Raw genomic sequence first — 19493 nt, 5'->3', positions numbered from 1 at the left:
AGGGAGACTTCTCTTAGGTGTTTAAATCAGAAAAGTGTTTTCCGTTGTTTAGACCAGGGGTAGGCAACCTATGACAGGCGTGTCAAAGGCAGCACGTGAGCTGATTTTCAGCAGCACTCACACTGCTCGGCTCCTGGCCACGGGTCCAGGGGGCTCTGCATTTTAATTTAATTTTAAATGAAGCTTCTTAAACATTTAAAAAAGCTTTACTTTACATATAACAAAAGTTTAGTTATATATTATAGACTTATAGAAAGAGACCTTCTAAAAACATTAGAATTTATTACCGGCACGCAAAACCTTAGATCAGAGTGAATAAATGAAGACTCGGCACAGCACTTCTGAAAGGTTGCCGAAACCTGATTTAGACTGTGGTGATAGCATGTAGAGGCCAACCAAAAAACTAAGTTCTAAAAAGTCAATTCCTCTTAATTTTCACTCACTCAGTATTTGTGATTTCAGAGTCCTATTAGTTCTCAAGTCATCTAGGGCCAACTAGACCTGCATTTCTAATGTAAAGAATAAGCAGAAAAGACACCATTTTCAGGCCTTTTATGTCCACATGTAGGGAAGCAAAGGGCACAAAAGCCCACTTCTGTTTCTCAGCATGCCCTGTAACTAAGCTCTTTGCTTTTGAACCAGCACCTTTATCCACAGATTTTAAAAAGACTTTGCACATATTTGTTCGCAAAACCCTCACAATGTGTCCTCTTTAACCTTCTGTAAAAATGAGAAGAGGTGAAATGACTTGCCCAAGATCAAACAGTGATCTTTACCTGTCAATGGCAAATGGGAATAGAACCCATATCTTATTTGCTGTCTCACTAATTCAGGGGTTCCTGTGAATGAGAAAGTGTGATTGGTCAAAATGTGAAAGCTCTGTGCTCACACTGAGTTGGATCCAGCAATCCTTATGCAAGAAGAGATCACATGAAGTCACTGAGAAATTTACCAGAGTACAGGCTTCTGTTTTACTGGGGAAAAAAATGGAAAATTAATCTGAGTTGGTTTAACGTGAGGCCGGCTGCTCTGAGAGAAAGAAGCCAGGCAGCTTTCTAACCTTCTCAACCCATTTAATGAATTATTCAAAATATGAAGTTAGAAGTTGCCCATTATTCGATTAGAGTGAATACAGCTACATAACTAAACTGAATCCAAGACAAATTCTGAAAACACAACAAGACAGCCACTCAGATAATTTCTTGGACTTATTTGATGCTTTAGCCTGCTATAAATTTTAAAATTCATCCAGAGGCTACTCTTAGATACAGGCATGTGGCTCTCATGAATTAAATGGAAACTCTGAACATGCATCCAAGAGCACAAATTAATGTCTTTTTAAAACTCTCGTACACATTCTGTCTGTAATCTGGTTTCAGTGTTAGACAAGAAGATTCTGCAGTAAGTCATGATTCTATGACTGTAATAATATAAAGTTTATTTTCATAGAGGATTAGTCTTTTCATCAATGTACAATACACAGCACTTTCTGTGAGTAGCCCAGCAGCAGCACTGCAACATCCAATTCCCAGGGACTTAGGAGCTGAGAGCGAATGGTCGTTTGTACTTGCCTTCCTGAATAAGTTTCTCTTTACGATCCTGTATTGAGAAGGAAAAAAAAAAAGATTCACTATCCCCCATAAAGGAAAAAAAAAAAAGATATGCTCTATGGCACAGACTGATCTTCAAGGAGGAAGAGCTCACAAGTTCTTAAGCACAGAAGCTAGAGACAGCATCAACTAAACAGCGCTCTAGAAACAGCTGTGAGGACAAAAATATCCCTTCATTCACCTGTGCACATCAGCAAGAAATGCAATACATCCAATAGCAGAAGCAGCTGTGTGGCTCATCCCCTCATAAACAAAGTAATGGACAGAGATGGAATAAACCTCTATTAAGGCACATCTATCCCACTTCCATTAGCCAGTGAGGACTGTTCCCTATAATGTATACTTGCCAGGGCTTTGTCTTGACTAATTTATAACATTTTAACTTGATGGGGCTTCCACCCCTTCACTTGGGTGAATAACCCACAGCTTAATATATTTCATTGTTAGGAAAAAAAAATCACTATGTTCTACCTACATTTTTCTTTGTCCACTTTTCACTCTTATGATGTTACCTTGTACCACCTTATTATTTATATTGTGTTAGCAACCAGAAGATCCAGTCGTAGACCAGGACCCCATTGTGCTATGTGCAGTACGAACACAGAACAGAGAGACTCAATTTTTTGGAGTAGAGACAATCTAAGTAACCAGAACCAATCGCCTCCCATCTTGGTGTTTACATCCTTAGTACTTTGGAGAAAGGGGGTAATTTTCTGCCTCCCTCCATAAAGGAACTGGTGAGGTAACCCACAGAACTATCGTATGATAGAGCTGAAAGCTTTAAATATTTCGTCAGTGTGTGCAGACTTCAATTATATTCAGCCAATTTCATATTCTAGTTTTCTTGTGCCTGGCCAATGCTGAAGCATTTGGATTGCAAGACACTGCAGGGGATGTTTATATTCAACCAAAAAGTGTTTGAAGTTGCATAACAATCCACCAACAGGTTCTGAAAAAACTTAGCATCAGGGGGTAGCCATGTTAGTTTGTATCCACAAAAACAATGCTGAGTCGGGTGGCACCTTCAAGACTAACAGATTTATTTGGGCATAAGCTTTGGTCAATAAAAACCCCACTTCTTCAGATGCCCAAATAAATCTGTTAGTCTTGGAGGTGCCACCAGATTCCTCATTAAATTCTGTATCTTGGACTCCATCTACAAGATACTGTCCCTTTAAAAAAAATTATGAGTAATTTAAATTTGCACTTCTTCCTAATCAGTGATTCGAGAGGTCAATCAGGGTTTTATTTCCTTTTTTAAGATACACAACAGCTTGTCACATCAGTGGCAGCTTTGGTTAAACATTAGATATCACTGTCCCAAAAATCTGAACATACTGGAAGTGTTCTAACACTGGTCAGAATTTTATAATGCCAAATTTTAGGAGGCAAGAGAAGTAGGGTGACCAGATGTCCCAATTTTATAGGGACAGTCCTGATTTTTAGAGCTTTTTCTTATACAGGCACTTATTACCCCTCACCCCATCCCAATTTTTCACACTTGCTGTCTGGTCACTCTACAAGAGAGGGATTAAGGTAGCATCTCAAAAAAAAAAATAAAAAAAAAATCAGACTAACAGAAACCTTTCTTAAATTATTTCATAGGCTAGAGGAAACGAATGAATGGTCCAGAAGGTCCTTGCAAGCTCAGTCACCTACAAATTGACAGATAAAATACATTTTCTAAAAATCTCAATTAGCTGCTAATTGTTAAAAGTCTCTCTTGCAGTTTGCTTACATAAATGATATTAAGAGCCCTCTTACAACAGAAGAAAAACTAGCTTCTGTGGCCAAACAAAAATCACCCACATCTGTGGGCATAAGACACTACTCTTAGAAAGTCCTTTGGGGTACTCCTCCCACACTAGTTTTCCACTCTCAGGAACAGGTTTTCTACTCAGCTACTCCCGTATGTAGGCACATACATTATAGCTTTGTTTTTATTGAAGTTGTACATGCCTAGTCAACAAACTTACCCTGTCAGCTTTGAGGACATACCACCAGAAGAAAAGGGGTCCTATCCCAAACAACGCACCCAACAGGGAAGTCTTGGGAGTGGGCCGGAAATTGGGGTAAATGTTGTAGGTTCTAGCATAGGTCCAACGAAGCATGGCAGGGTCCTCCTAAATTGAAGGCAATGCACAGTGAACAATGTTAAGTTGCAGAACTATGAACATTAGCAAGCTTACCGTTGGACATTTGACTGATCCAAAAACAGTCAGTCAATGTCAAAAATGGCCAAATATTTTAACGCACTAGTTTATTAGAACAGTAACAGAAAGGAGTCAGACTTCATAGTCTCCAATACAATTACCATTAGTTAGATGCCTAATTACAACATATAAGTTAAACAGTTATTTTAACTCAGAAAAATGCCAAATGAAATGGATTTCTAAAAACATGTTAAAATAATTACTTTTTCAGCAATGGTAAATTAGCATCTAAATGTGAACATTATTCTAGACTGAACAGTTACAAAAGCAACTAAATTAAAACAGAAATAAAACAAACAGCACCTATAAGAGTCACTTAATTGCACTTATGCAAGGCAGGCAGCAGGCCAATTCTTCAAGCATCTTGCTTTTTGTTATCTTTTTCCTTTGTTAGCTTCAACTGCTTCTTCTTCCTCTTCATCTGCTATTTTCTCTTCTAATATTAAATTGTGATACATGGTCCCCAGCTTCCCAGCAGTGAAGGTCTTCAGTCTATTTCTGGTTGTCGAATGGATGATTTTCAAACCGACCAATTTCATTCTGCACATGCTGTCGTACATAGAAGTGTTCAGTATTTCTGCCACTGTAGTTAGAGTACAAGCAGGACAACCCTCTCCACTATGATGAAGGATCAGCTATTTTGATTCAACTTCTGGAATTGCATTCGACATCGTTTTATAACTGAACAGGCCGATTCTTCCTTTATAAATTTGCTACCTCCATCAGAACAGTTTGTCCGTTTATATAGCCTTTAACATTTGCACAGCCACTACGTCACAAGATGAATCAAATTCATCATCAGAAAGCTCTTGGCCCTGGAAGTGGGGATCAAGAAGGTAAGCAGCAGCATGCATGTGAGTGATCACTTGATTTTTCTGTGATATTTATTTTGTCTATTTTCTTTTCTTCAGCTGTCACACAACTGAATACAGTCCACTTACAAATAAGCCTCTTAACATTCAGAAACTGTTTTTGGCATCACACGGTTTAGCAATACCATTTTCTGTATTCTGCAGGGACTGAGCTACAGTTCAAATAGCGAAATAGTTTTGAGTTTAGCATCCAAAAGACAGTCATCAAGAAACTCAGACGGATTACTTGGGGTTGAAAGCCAGTTACCCCTTCTTCAACAGCAGCTGATTGAAGAGCCCTCTTGCATACATGAACATCTTTGAAACATTTAATAGAAGATTCCTACTGAGTATGACAAGGCTTACTCTGTGCGGATGAAATTTTCAGATCTTCAGTATCACCAATGAAAAGCTGCATTGTACAGGCAGCACATCCATAACACAGAAGGTGCAGATACATATTTATCAACAAAGCCCAAGCAGTTTTCATATTAGCCGTATTATTCATTGACCCAATTCATTTAAGTATATTTTTAAACTGGTCAGCAATACATATATATTTTCTATTCAAAAATCTCAATACCAATTGGATGGACATCTGAAGACTTTCTAGGAGTAGGAATTTTCAGTGCTGAAGCAGACTGAACAACAATTTTTTTTTATTAGAAGATGAATTAATTGAATTAACTTCACTATCATCATCATCTACAGACTCCATGCATCATGCTGCTGCTACTGAAGATGAAGCAGAATACATAAAAGGAAACAAATTTTGATGTACACCAATTTTCCCTTTCTTGCTTTTAGACTAATAATCTATCTTCAACAGCAGCTGGACAAACATCACAATAATTCAACTAGTGTTTCTCCATTCTGTGTGTCATACTCAGAAGAAAAGGATTTGCTCTTAGCTTTAACAAGTATCAGAGGGTAGCCGTGTTAGTCTGGATCTGTAAAAGCAGCAAAGAATCCTGTGGCACCTTATAGACTAACAGACGTTTTGGAGCATGAGCTTTCGTGGGTGAATACCCACTTCCTCAGATGCATGTAATGGAAATATCCAGGGGCAGGTATATATATGTGTGCTAGCAAGCAAGCTAGAGATAACGAGGTCAGTTCAATCAGGGAGGATGAGGCCCTGTTCTAGCAGTTGAGGTGTGAAAACCAAGAGAGGAGAAACTGGTTCTGTAATTGGCAAGCCATTCACAGTCTTTGTTCAATCCTGAGCTGATGGTGTCAAATTTGCAGATGAACTGAAGCTCAGCAGTTTCTCTTTGAAGTCTGGTCCACCATCAAGCTCAGCCTGGACCAATCTACACGGGAGGTCCACTTTCTTGACACCACGGTGCAAATAAGTGATGGTCACATTAACACCACCCTATATCGAAAACCCACCGACAGCTATGCCTACCTTCATGCCTCCAGCTTCCATCCCGGGCACATCACACGATCCATTGTCTACAGCCAAGCACTGAGGTACAACCGCATCTGCTCTAACCCCTCAGACAGAGACCAACACCTACAAAATCTCCACCAAGCATTCTCAAAACTACAATACCCGCATGAGGAAATAAGGAAACAGATCAACAGAGCCAGACGTGTACCCAGAAGCCTCCTACTGCAAGACAAACCCAAGAGAGAAACCAACAGGACTCCACTGGCCATCACATACAGCCCCCAGCTAAAACCCCTCCAACGCATCATCAAGGATCTACAACCCATCCTGGACAATGATCCCACACTTTCACAGGCCTTGGGTGGCAGGCCAATCCTTGCCCACAGACAACTTGCCAACCTGAAACACATTCTCACCAGTAACTGCACACCACACCATAATAACTCTAGCTCAGGAACCAATCCATGCAACAAACCTCGATGCCAACTCTGCCCACATATCTACACCAGCGACACCATCACAGGACCTAACCAGATCAGCCACACCATCACTGGTTCATTCACCTGCACATCCACCAATGTAATATACGCCATCATATGCCAGCAATGCCCCTCTGCTATGTACATCGGCCAAACTGGACAGTCTCTACGGAAAAGGATAAATGGACACAAATCAGACATTAGGAATGGCAATATACAAAAACCTGTAGGAGAGCACTTCAACCTCCCTGGCCACACTATAGCAGACCTTAAGGTGGCCATCCTGCAGCAAAAAAACTTCAGGACCAGACTTCAAAGAGAAACTGCTGAGCTTCAGTTCATCTGCAAATTTGACACCATCAGCTCAGGATTGAACAAAGACTGTGAATGGCTTGCCAATTACAGAACCAGTTTCTCCTCTCTTGGTTTTCACACCTCAACTGCTAGAACAGGGCCTCATCCTCCCTGATTGAACTGACCTTGTTATCCCTAGCTTGCTTGCTAGCACACATATATATACCTGCCCCTGGATATTTCCATTACATGCATCTGAGGAAGTGGGTATTCACCCACGAAAGCTCATGCTCCAAAACGTCTGTTAGTCTATAAGGTGCCACAGGATTCTTTGCTGCTTTAGCTTTAACAGTTTTTCCATGTTCATGTCTAGTGAAAAATTTCCATACAAATGGTTTTAGCTTTCCCCACCTCCGAATAATAAATGATGTCACTGTTACTAATATCTTACTACTTATGGAATGCTCTCTAAATTCTGAAGCATCTTGTATTTCAGTCAAGCAGTAGCCATTCAAATCTGTTTCTAATTGCTGCAGTTACAGAAGACTGCAGCTAATCAAAATGTTTCCAGGTAAGCTGCCCCCTCCCTCAAGCCTTACAGACTCCAAGATTACATTGAGGGGGAAGGAGCACACAGACCCTCCCTGCAGTAAACACAGCAGACTCATAAGCAATAGCAGGAGGAAAATCAGAACAGGAAGAAAGGGGCCTCGACAGCCATGTGATATCTCACACCTCTCATTAGCATAGTATTTTTCACATCAGCAAGGTTTGGCTGGGGATACATGGGGGTGGGGGTAGGGGAGTTATAAAGGGGATGCTATATTTGTTGAAACTGGAGGAAGGGCAGATTTATTTACAGGGATTTATTGTTGATTGCTTGCTTTGCTCAGGATGCGGAAGGTGCTGGGGGGTTTAATAGCAGGGATACTTTTGTTATTTTATTAAGGGAGAGGCTTACTGGCTGTGCATCTGGTACAGAAGTTTTAATGATTGTGAGCCCTCCTTTCCTTCCTCCATTCCCATTTTGATTTAATTTCTGTATGTTTCGCTAATCACTTTGGAGTGCTGGCTCTTTGGGGCAGGGACCCTGCTTAACTTGTTCAATGTGCTTTGTAAACCGCCACATAGAGTGGTGGCCTGATATACACAAAGATACACACTGTATATGTGTTTGTTCTAGAAGATTCCAGCAATTCAAGAGGCTCAACTTTCAGTTTACCTCCCACTCCCACCAGGTGTCATCAGTATGTAGTAAAGAGACTGAAGATGACATTTAAGTAGGTTTGCTAACAAAGAGCACCATGATGCAACCAAAAAGGTAGACCACCACTTACATCAGGTCATTCTTGTTGGGATATCTGACAATATTTGACAGTAATCAAATAATAGGCAGTCAACTGACTGGCTTGCCAACCCTAAGCCAGCCTTATCTGGGAAATGAGACTTCTACTTAAAACTGAGAAAAAAAGTCCAACTGACTTTTCACTATAAATGCATTTACCTATTTCACTTCTCTCAGCATCAGAGGATGAAGCTAAACTTGTTAGTTCCCCTTTGGGGTTTCAATTCCCAACACTGCAGGCGTGATTTATATATAAACCAGAGAACTATTTTAAAGTTGATATTTTGTTAAAGCTCATTCATAAAGAGGCAGCCTACTTCACAAAGGGGCTGAGAATTCATTAGTTCACATTTGTACAGCCATCTTGAAGCTGAAGAGTTAAGTAACAGCTGTGTATTTATATGGTTTATGATATATAGCCAATGAAAAACAGTTTATCATTTTAACCTCCCCTCTTATTGCAAAGCATCTTACTGAAGGAGACAAAATCACCTAGAGGATAGACCGGTCCCCTGGAAGTCAATAACTAGTGTTTTAGCCTCTGCTCAGACACCAGCTCTATAGCACTGGACTAGTCATTCATTCCCTCTACATTTGTTCTGTCCACTTAACTACAACACAAAGCGGTGCACTGACATGGCCAAGGTCACACAAAGGATCAACGGCTTTGCGAGGAAGAGAACAAAGGTCTGACTATTCCCTGTCCTTAGCTTCTTGACCATTCCGCCTCTAAAAATAAAAACATGAATGAGGCTTAAGAGGCCGTCTCCAAGTCTCCTTGAGTTCACAAGAGATGAGGTAATAAGTGAACTTGAGACAGCCCTTTCCTGTGCCAGGACAGATTTAGGATCTGCCTAAAAGGGATGGATTCTCCCATTGCTTTGACAGATAAGTGTTCAGCTACTGCTGACTCGAGTTCTGGCTTTATTTATTTTTATGGCTCTTCAACAGGAAGCAAGTCTAAACCTGAATTTGCAAATGCAGTTGCATGTCTTACAAGTGTAATTATTGTCAGGGGAAGAGTTAGAGGCGTGTCCTTATGATGTGTTCTCTTCTCCTGCAGAGACTTCACACACCAGTCCTCAGAAGCGAACATAGGCTCATGGCACAGACCTCTCCATATGGGTCTGTCCAGCACAAGTTCCCAGGTTTTAATGTCTATCTTCCATGCTTTGAGGTTGGCCTTCAAGGTGTCTTTATATCTGAGGATGGGCTGACCGACCCTTGGAGTGGGCTCCTATGCTCAGCTGGCTGTACAGCATTGCTTTCGGTATATGGGAAAACTCCATGCAGACCAAGTGTCTGACCCAGTGAAGTTGTGCCCTGATGAGCATGATCTTGATGCCAGGGACTTGGCACCTCTCCAGGACTTCAGTATTGGGGATTCTGTCTTGCCACTTGATGTTACAGATGTATCTTAGGTAGTCAAGGTGGAAGCTTTCCAGCTGTTTGATGTGGCGTCAGAAGAGGATCCATGTCTTGCATCCATAAAGGAGTTAGGGGAGTACAACAGTGGGGTAGATTTTGATTTTGGTTCTGAGGCAGACTCCATGCTCCCTCCAGAGCCTGCAAAATGCCAGGTTGGCCTTAGCGAGGTGCTGAGTGATCTCATTGTCCAACATGGTATTGCTGGAAAGTGTGCTACCCAGGCATCAGAATTTCCTGAGCTAGCTGAGGAGTGTGATGAGGGCATTGTGATGAGGGGATCATGGTGCTCTGGATGCTGGCTGGTACATAATCTCCATCTTTTTCAGACTGAGGGTGAAACTGAAGCATTCTGAGACATAGGCAAAGTGGATAAAGTTGAATGTCCATCAGCTTGTCTGAAATGAGGGCACAGTCGTACATTTCTGTCAAAGTCCTGGAATGCGAACACGGGCATGGCTGAAAAGACAATAGCAAAGAGGACTTGGGCCATTGTTTGGTGACATGGAAGGCTTCTGATGAATTCCAATATGCCAGCACCCGGCCATCATGAAATGAACGGATGACAGCAACGGTCTTCTCTGGGCAACCAAATTTATGAAGGAGTTTCCATATGCTCTCGTGATTCACCATGCCAAAGATCACAGGTCTGCTCCTGAGCCGTCTCCCACATTAGTCAGGCTGCAAAAATCAAGTCCATGGTGTCATGGCCAGCATGAAAGCCATACTGTGACTCTGGATTCACCAAGTGCACTAGTTGCATCCAACGAAGTGGGTATTCACCCACGAAAGCTCATGCTCCAACACATCTGTTAGTCTATAAGGTGCCACAGGACTCTCTGCTGCTTTTACAAGTGCACTAGGTGAGAGATGAGCCTGTTGAGGACAACCTTGTGCAAGGATCTTCCATGCTATAAACAGCAGTGAAATTCCACAAAGATTGTCACAGCCAGATATATGTCCCTTCTTTTTGTATGGATGGACTATGACAGCATCCTTATATTTCTTAGGCAAAGTACTCTGTTCCCATATAGTCTTGAAAAGGCTAGTGAGTTTCCTGATCAGGTGGGCAGCTTCACATGCGTACACTTCCAGTGGAATGCTGTCAGGGCCTGGAGATTTGCCTGCAGTAGCCTTAGTAACCTCATCTAAAGAAGGGGCCACAGAGAGCTCCTCCAGGATAAAACGTTGCAGGAATGGGTTGATGGCTTTGTTGGACATAGTGGATTGACAGTTCAGGAGACTGTCAAAGTCTAAAACAGGAACTGATGAAAGCTACACTGGGCCTGACATGGTTGCACCTAGCCTGCTTTTAATATCACAGCTGACAGAGCCTGAGGCTTGCTCTACACACAGATTTCCACTGGTTCAACTAAAATTGTGATGTTGTGCTGATTTAGCTAAGTGGGTGTGAAGTTTTACATTAGTCTAGCAGTTCTTTTACTAGACTAGTGCAACCTCACACCTTTAATAACAGTGACACCTTCTCTGTGTTTAGACCATCTGTTCAATCTATTCAGGTGGGGACTGTGGCATGACTTGCTAGTCAGCACACAGCAGCCCTGCTCCCAACCACCAAAGGCCCACAGGCAGAGGGCCTCAGAGCCCGGGCAGGCCACCCAGATCCGGGCACAAGGCACCAGTGGGTGCGGCGGGAACCACGGCCCCACTTCAGGAGACTGGCTCGGAAGGACGCTCTCCCCGCCCCACGTTACACACACGCAGGGCAGGTGGGGGCCGCGAGGCGCTCTGGGCCAAGGCCCTAGGATGCGGCACTTGCTCCGCTACTGACCCTGACAGCGGTCACGCTGGAGCAGCTGCGCGGAGGCCGAGGGCGCGCTGCCGGCCAGCCCTGCCGCCCAAGTAGGCGGGTCAGTGGTGCTGGGCGGCCGCAGGCAGAGGCCGGGCTGCAGCCTCACGGCGAGTCCCGTCGCAACGCACCCCCGGGGGCGGGCAGCACCGAGCTGCGCAGAGAAGAGCCCCGCGCCCCGGAACCTCCCCCCGCTGGGACCCTTCCCCGGGGCGCGGCCCGGCCGGACTCACGATCAGCCCCGCGCGGTGCGGGTCGTTGAGCTGCAGCTGGTACTGGCGCTTGAGGCGGGCGCGGACCGCCAGACGCTCCGCCTCGGCCTGGCGCTTCTCCAGGGACTCGTTGTACTCGGCCGGGTCAAGCTCCCGCGGCAGCGAGGCCAGGGGGGCCGGCCGGTAGCCGGAGGTCGAGGGGGACGAGGGCGCCACCATTTTTTTTTTTGGGCAGCCGCGCGCAAGAGCGGAAGCGACCCGTACCCCGGAAGTACTGGCTGCGCCGTGGGGTAAGGGCGCGTTGCACGGCTTGTTGCTATGGTTACTAAGCGACGCCAGCCTCGCGCTGCGCGGGGGGAGGGGCAGGACGCCTGGGTTCCTGCGGTGGTGCTGGGCCTGTGCGGGGAGCGCGGCAGCAGACGGCTCCCGCCCTCCCCCCACGCCCGCGGGGCGTTGGCAGAGCCCAGGCCCTGCCAGGGTGTGGTCAGGGCCAGTCACGGGCTCTCAGGCCCCATCTGAGCCGCGGGGCTGCGAGCCGCTCACCGCCGGGCGGGGGGGCGCTTGGAGCGCTGCTGATGCCCGGGGCGGGTAAGAGGCGAGTGTGGTGGTTTCTTGGCCCTCTGGTTCCCCGGGCCGTAAGAGACATCCCCGCGCTGGGCCCCGGCCCTGCTCTGCACTCGCGAGGGCGGGGAGCTGCCTTTGTAGAAAGCGCGAGGTTCCCAGGCGCTTGTCTGACGCCAGCCGCTGGGGCCTAAAGAGAAATGTGTCCTAGCCTGAGACTCGGGCCCGGGATAAACCTGCGAGAGGTGGTAGCCCTGGCCCCTGACTAACTCTGATGCAGATCAGGTGATTGGAGCCGGAAATAATGACCCTTCCTGTCCCTTCCCTCCGGTGCATCACACCCTTGTCCCATGCAGGTTGGTGTGCTCAGGCCGAAGAGGCAGCAGACCAGCTTCTGTTCTTGGCATCGTCCCATGAACGTGAGCTGGGGCACACAACCATTGACGGGAGACTTCTTTCAGTGGGACTTCCCCCAAGTAAGGGTTGCAAGATGGGTACCTGTGGCAAGTCACTTTGTGCTTCAGGTTCCCTATCTGTAAAAAAGGGGTAAGAAAAGGGGGTTTTGAGGTTAGTTAATAGTTGTAATAAGTATCACAGTACAAAAACTGATATGTTGACACAGCATGGTGATGCACTGAAGCAGGGGTCTCAAACTCAAATGATCACAAGGGCCACATGAGGACTAGTTCATTGGCTCAAGGGTCGCATCACTGACACACAGCCCTTGCTTCCCCAGCCCTGCACCCACTCCATCCCTTTCATGAGGCCCCGCCCCGGCCTATTCCCATCCCTTCTTTGCCCCCATTCCAACCCCTTCCCTGAAGTCCCCACCCCAACTCTGCCCCCTCCCTGCCCCTAGAGGGGACAGGAGGAGTGTGGTGGGGGCTCAGGGCAGGGAATGCAGGAGGTGTGCAGGGGACTCAGGGCAGGGAGTTGGGGTGTGGGGTGCAGGAGGGAGTGTTGGGTGTGGCAGAGGGTTGGGATTCAGGCAGGGGGCTCAGGGCAGGGAGTTGGGGTGTGGGGTGCAGCAGGGGATCAGGGTACAGGGTGCAGCAGGGGGCTCAGGGCAGGGATTTGGGGTGCATCAGGGGGTCAGGGTGCAGCAGGGGACTTGGCAGGGAGTTGAGGTGTGGGGTGCAGCAGGGGGCTCAGGGCAGGGATTTGGGGTGTGGGGTGCAGCAGGGAGTGCAGGGTGTGGCAGAGGGTTGGGGTTCAGGCAGGGGGCTCAGAGCAGGGAGTTGGGATGCAGGCAGGGGGCTTGGTGCAGAAGGGGTGTGATGCAGCAGGGGGCTCAGGGCAGGGGTGTGGGGTGCAGCAGGGGGCTCAGAACAGGGAGTTGGGGTGCAGGAGAGGTGTGGGATGCAGCAGGGGGCTCAGGGCAGGGGTGTGGGGTGCAGCAGGGGGCTCAGAGCAGGGGTGTGGGGTGCAGGAGAGGTGTGGGATGCAGCAGGGGGATCAGGGCAGGGGGTTGGGGTTCAGGCAGGGGGCTTAGGGCAGGGAGTTGGGATGTGGGATGTGGCAGGAGGTTGGGGGCAGAAGGGGTGTGGGATGCGGCAGGGGGCTCAGGGCAGGGGGTTGGGGGGCAGAAGAGGTGTGGGATGCAGCAGGGGGCTCAGGGCAGGGAGTTGAGGAGTGGGGTGCAGGAGGGCTCTGGGTCAGAGCCCAAAGCCACTTACCTAGAGCAGTTCCAGGGTGGCAGTGGCACACGCCAGGGCAGGCTGCCTGCCCTGGCCCCCTCCCCGTCAAGCAGCTGGAACCATGTCCCTGAAGCCCCTGCCGGAGGGGGAAGCAGGGCTCCACACGGTGCTTGCCGCTCCTCCAGGTACCTCCCCCGAAGCTCCCATTGGCCGTGGTTCCCCATTCCCAGCCAATGGGAGCTGCGGGGGAGGGGGGGTGCGCCTGGAACCAGGGCAACACATGGAGTCTCCACTCCCCCCCTGCAGGGATGTGATGCCAGCCGCTTCAGGGAGCGGCGCAGGGCTCAAGGGGGGCAATCCGCTGTACTTTGCCCACCCCTGGCCTGGAGGTAGGCCGGCAGGGGTACGGGCCACTTGGCAGGCTGCACGAAATAGCCCCGCGAGCGGTGTGTTTGAGACCCTTGCACTAAAGTGTCTACAAATAGCATTATGAGACACACATCCCCTCTGGAATTCATTGTCGGACATTCTTATAATATTGTAGTGAATGAGCTACAACCCACTGAGACCACAGCTATATTCATTCTGAAGGATCTCAAACCATTTTGAAAATTTAAATTGATTATAAATTACACTATAGCATGCACAGAATCACTTCACCCATCACTGAAACCTCTGGGGCAACACACAGCAGCTACTTAACAGAGAGTAGTAACAGCACAAAAGTGTTTATGATGAGGAACTTAAGGAAAATACTGCACCTAACTGAAGCTACAAGGGGGATTTAAACAGATAGCATATGCCATTTAAAAAAATACTATGGTGTGCCATGCACTCAAATACTGTAATATCATTATTGTCAGCTGCAGTGTTTTGGAGCCTTATATCAGTATACGGTAGTGTTTTCTTACAATGTCAAATACCAGCGATAGAATTTGGCCAGAATAAACACCAAACTTAAGATCCCAACTCTTGCCAAAAATGTCAAAGGATCTTCCTAATCCATTTTACTTTTCATCCACAAGATGTAGACAGCACGTCCAGAGGCACAGCACCCCTTATGTTAGTGATCTGTATTAACACACCACCATCTGCTGAATCCTCCAACTGTCTTAATATGCTTGATAGTTTAGGAGGCTTTGTAGCAATCTCAGATCTAGTGAAGGGGTCTGAGAAAAGTGTCTGGATTTAAAAAGCTCCATCCAACAATTTGCTCGAAGATGCTGCATGTTGTATATCACAGTGTACTATGAATATATTGTATTCTGGTAATATGTAGCACAGAATCATAGAAATGTAGGGCTGGACTAGATGACCTTGAGAGGTCATCAGGACTAGCTCCTTGTGCTGAGACAGGACCAAGTAAACCTAGACCATCCCTAACAGGTGTTTGTCTAAACTGTTCTTAAAAACCTCCAATGATGGGGATTCTGCAGCTTCCTTGGAAGCCTGTTCCAGCTCTTAATTATCCTTATAATTGGAAAGTTTCTCCTAATAGCTAACATAAATCTCCCTTGCTGCAGATTAAACCCTTTACTACTAGTTCTGCCTTCAATGGACATGGAGAACAATTGATCACCATCCTCTTTATAACAGCCCTAAACATATTTGAAGACTTTTATCAGATTCCCCCTCAGTCTTCTTTTCTCAAGACTAAACATGCCCAGTTTTTTTTTTAACTTTTCCTCATAGGTTGGGTTTTCATAATCTTTCATCATTTGTGTTTCTTTCTGCTGGACTCTCTTCAGTTTGTCCACATCTTTCCTAAAATGTGATGCCCAAAATTGGACACAGTCCTCCATCTGAGGCCTCATTAGTATTGTGCAGAGTAGGACAGTTATTTCCTATGTCTTAACATACAACATTCGTGTTAATACACCCAAGAATATTAGCTTTTTTTGCAAATGCTTCACTTGGCTCATATTCAGTTTTGATCCACCATAACCCCCAGATCCTTTTCAGCAGTACTACCATCTAGCCAACTAGTTCCCATTTTGTAGTTGTGCATTTGATTTTTCCTTCCTAGAGTGCAGTTCTTTGTACTTGTATTTCTTGATTTTCATCTTATTGATTTCAGACCAGTTCTCTAATTTGTCAACATCATTTGGAAATCTAATTTTATCCTCCAAAGTGCTTGCAGCCCTTCTTAGCTTCATGTCATCTGCATATTTTATAAGCATACTCCCCACTCTATTACCAAGTCATTAATGAAAATATTGACTAGTGCTGGACCTAGGACTGACCCCTGTGGGACCCCAGTAAATATGACCTCCCAGTTTGACAGTAAACCCTTGAAAATGACTCTTTGAGTACCGTCTTTCAACCAGTTTTGCACTCCTCTTATAGTAATTTCATCTAGACCAAATTTCCCTCATTTGCTTATGAGAGTGTCATGTAAGACTGTCAAAAGCCTTACAAAAATCAAGTTATATTTACTGCTTCTCCCCATCCACTATGCCAGTAACTCTGTCAGAGAAGAAAATTAGATTGGTTTGGCATAATTTGTTCCTGAAAAATCCATGCTGGCTATTCCTTATAATACTATGATCCTCTAGAAGTTTAGAAATTGTTTAATAATTTGTTCCTGTATCTTTCCAAAAGTATTGAAGTTAGGCTGACTAGTCTATAATTCCGCAGCTCCTCTTTATCAGCCCTTTAAAGATAGGTACTATGTTTTCTGTCACAGAGTGCTGGAAGCTAAAGATAAGCCAGCACTCTGATCATTTAGGCACCAGTCAGGTCCCCTGGAGAAAGCTGATTGGTGATATGCAGCTAATTAGCTGATCATGATGGGAAGACTGATGAACCAGTTAGCCATCATCTGACGGGGTATAAAAGACGACACAGGAAGGATGAGAAGGGGGAGGATCTGGGTGCTAGCTGAGCTCAGCACTATATGTACTGCGATCTCAAGAAAGGGAGACCTCTGTTCCTCCCTCGTCCTGTGTGAAAGGGCAAGAAACACTAAAATCAGAGGGGTAGCTGTGTTAGTCTGTATCTACAAAAACAACGAGGAGTCTTATAGACTTATAGAATATCAGGATTGGAAGGTACCTCAGGAGATCATCTAGTCCAACCCCCTGCTCAAAGCAGGACCAATCCCCAGACAGATTTTTGCCCCGATCCTGAAGTCGCCCCCTCAAAGATTGAACGAGTCTGGGGGCAGCTTAAAGATTAACAGATTTATTTGGGCATAAGCTTTTGTGAGTAAAAAACCCACTTCTTCAGATGCATGGAGTGAAAATTACAGAAACAGGCATAAATATATATTAGCACATGAAAAGAAGGGAGTTACCTTACAAGTGGAGAACCAATGTTGAAGACCAATTTACTTAGGGTGGGTGTGGTACACTCACACCTCCTCATCAATTACTATAAGTGTAACACATCCACCCTAACTAAATACACTGTAGGGAGATAAGACTCTGTCCAATAGATGAGGGCCAATCTATATTTCAGTATGGTTCCACAGCCCACTGGGGAAACTAGCTGGCAACTCCTGCATGGAACAGAGAACACAGTCATGTACCGGTGCATTTCACAGAATCCATTGATGCCTGTCCCTTCTGCAGCAAAAGGGAGACCATGGCACACATCTACATGGACTGAAGCCTGATGCACTCTCTTTCAGTTCCCGCAGAACCTTCTGGCTGCACTTTTCCCCCTCACTTATTTATCCTAGCACACACTATCTGTGGCCTGTCATAAACAGATAGCTAAGGGTTAATGTCTCTTTCACCTGTAAAGGGTTAACAAACAGTGACCTGCAACACCTGACCAGAGGACCAATCAGGAGACAAGATACTTTCAAAACCTCGGTGGAGGGAAACCTTTGTTTGTGTTTTTGGGTTTGGCTTTGTTCTCTCTGGGTCCTGAACGAGACTAGAGGTGCAGCCAGGTTTCTGCCAATCTCCATGCTATAGTCTCTTATCTATTCAGAATAGTAAGTAAGTAAAAAGGCGGTTATAGTTTTTTAACTTGTTTTTCTTTATTTGTAGGTGTGTACTTGTTGGAAGTAGCTTAAATTGTGTTTCTGCTGAAAAAAGCTTTCTATTGTCTATAAGCTAAAAAACCCCTGTAATATTTCATCTTAATTACAGAGACAATTTTTATGTTTTTCCTTCTTTATTAAAGTTTCCTCTTTTTTAGAATCTAATTGATTTTTTGATTATCTTTTGTAAGACTCCAAGGAAGGGAGTCTGCACTCACCAGGGAATTGGTGGGAGAAAGAAAACGGGGGAGGGAAGAAAAACCTGCTCTCTGCATTTATCTCTGTATCTCTCTCCAGGGAAGAAGGGATGGGGAAGGTAACATTCCTCTCGGTGTGGTGATTCAAGGAATTGAATCACGGTGGTCTCCTAGTGTACCCAGGGCGGGAAAGAGCTGGGAGGAAGAAAGGAGGGGGGAAGGGAAATGGTTCATTCCCCTTTGTTGTGAGACTCAAGGAATCTGGGTCTTGGGGGTCCCCAGGGAAGGTTTTGGGGGGACCAGAGGGTATCAGGCCCTGAAATTCCTGATTGGTGGCAGTGCTACAGAATCTAAGCTGATAATTAGGCTTAGAGGACTTAGGCTAGTACCCATATCCTGGACGCAAAGGTCCAGAGTTGGGAATTATACTATGACATGGCCACATGAAGTCACGAGACCTCCTCATCAACCTTCTCCTGGCCCTCTCCAAGATGACCATCCACCAAACCAGGAGGGGGAATCTAAATGGGGAATGGGTACACTGACTGTGGGGCCTATTTCTGATCTCGCATCAAATTGTGTCTAAGCAGAGTTCCTCTGGGCAGTGTCCCCTGCCTCCTCAGATGCCTTGGAGGAGCAATGGGTGCTGTCCAGGGTTCTCTGCTTGGTGTCACCTTCTGGTTCCCAATTTTGTTACCTTTGATCTTTGCTCGCATTCCTGGTTTTTCATTTGCTGCCCAAGTAATCATTTGTGTCCTGAGCTCAGTAGTTCATTCCCCCTGGTTTAGAGGATAGGCCTTCTAGTTTTGAGTGAGTCTACAGCCACCTGTTCTCAGATACCGCAAGAGGCACACCATGTCTGCAATTCATGCATGGCTTGGAGGAGTTCAGGAGAAGAACAGGTCAGCTCAATAGAGGGTCAGACAGTGGAGTGAAAGAGTACATTGCTCCTGCTACTTGATGCCTGGTAGCAGCCACTTTGCTAAACCTACAGAGAAGAGACTCATGACACTCAGTCAGCAATTTTACCTTTCAAGTGAGTTATTTAATGTCTTTACTTAATCTGAGAATGAGGAGGCTGGGTAGGAAGTGACTCAAGGAGACAGCAGTATAGCACTTTTGGGTGCAGGATTTAGCTCCTTACCACTGGGCCTTGGATTGGAACCTGGTGGACAAGGTGGGCCCAGGTTCCCCTGTCAACTCCTAGGGAGTTACAGAAGGCAGAAAGCTTATTACTGTGATGGGGAATCTAGAGGAAAAGGCCCTGAAGAAAGAAGGACCAAGAACCTGAGCTTTGACCCAGGGGAGGCCTGGAGACCGTTCACATAATCAGTAGGGTTACCCTGTTGCTGGACTCTTTATATATCCCAAAAGGGTGGTGTGACAAAGTTCCTCCTCTACCTTGGTGGGTCCTGCATTTATTAGTGGATTTGCTCACCTCAGTGATCTTCCCCTCTTGTGGAATCCACAGT

The 19493-nt window shown here is 45.8% G+C and overlaps 1 protein-coding gene across 1 annotated transcript; it reads right to left on the bottom strand.

The window, feature by feature from the left end:
- Window positions 1-1412: 1412 nt before the first annotated feature.
- Window positions 1413-11894, bottom strand: NDUFB4 (NADH:ubiquinone oxidoreductase subunit B4). Its single transcript, XM_030534327.1, has 3 exons — window positions 11657-11894; window positions 3587-3733; window positions 1413-1599 (listed from the first exon to the last, which is right to left on the bottom strand). Exons 1-3 carry the CDS (start codon window positions 11852-11854, stop codon window positions 1537-1539), a joined length of 408 nt encoding a protein of 135 aa, XP_030390187.1. The 5' UTR covers window positions 11855-11894; the 3' UTR covers window positions 1413-1536.
- Between the last annotated feature and the right edge of the window lie 7599 nt (window positions 11895-19493).

This window comes from Gopherus evgoodei, chromosome 1 (assembly GCF_007399415.2).
Source record: "Gopherus evgoodei ecotype Sinaloan lineage chromosome 1, rGopEvg1_v1.p, whole genome shotgun sequence".
In the NCBI taxonomy this organism is placed as follows: Eukaryota; Metazoa; Chordata; order Testudines; family Testudinidae; genus Gopherus; species Gopherus evgoodei.
Note: the sequence above shows the minus strand (reverse complement) of the source record. Positions and strands in the feature narration are given on the sequence as shown.

Bases quoted from the DNA above. Each gene is read 5' to 3' on its own strand.
- NDUFB4 (XM_030534327.1), bottom strand. From the start codon at position 11,854: ATGGTGGCGCCCTCGTCCCCCTCGACCTCCGGCTACCGGCCGGCCCCC. The intron at 3,734-11,656 runs GTGAGTCCGGCC...CCTTCAATTTAG, and splicing joins CGCACCGCGCGGGGCTGATC to GAGGACCCTGCCATGCTTCG. The intron at 1,600-3,586 runs GTAAGTTTGTTG...TTCTCAATACAG, and splicing joins ATGTCCTCAAAGCTGACAGG to GATCGTAAAGAGAAACTTAT.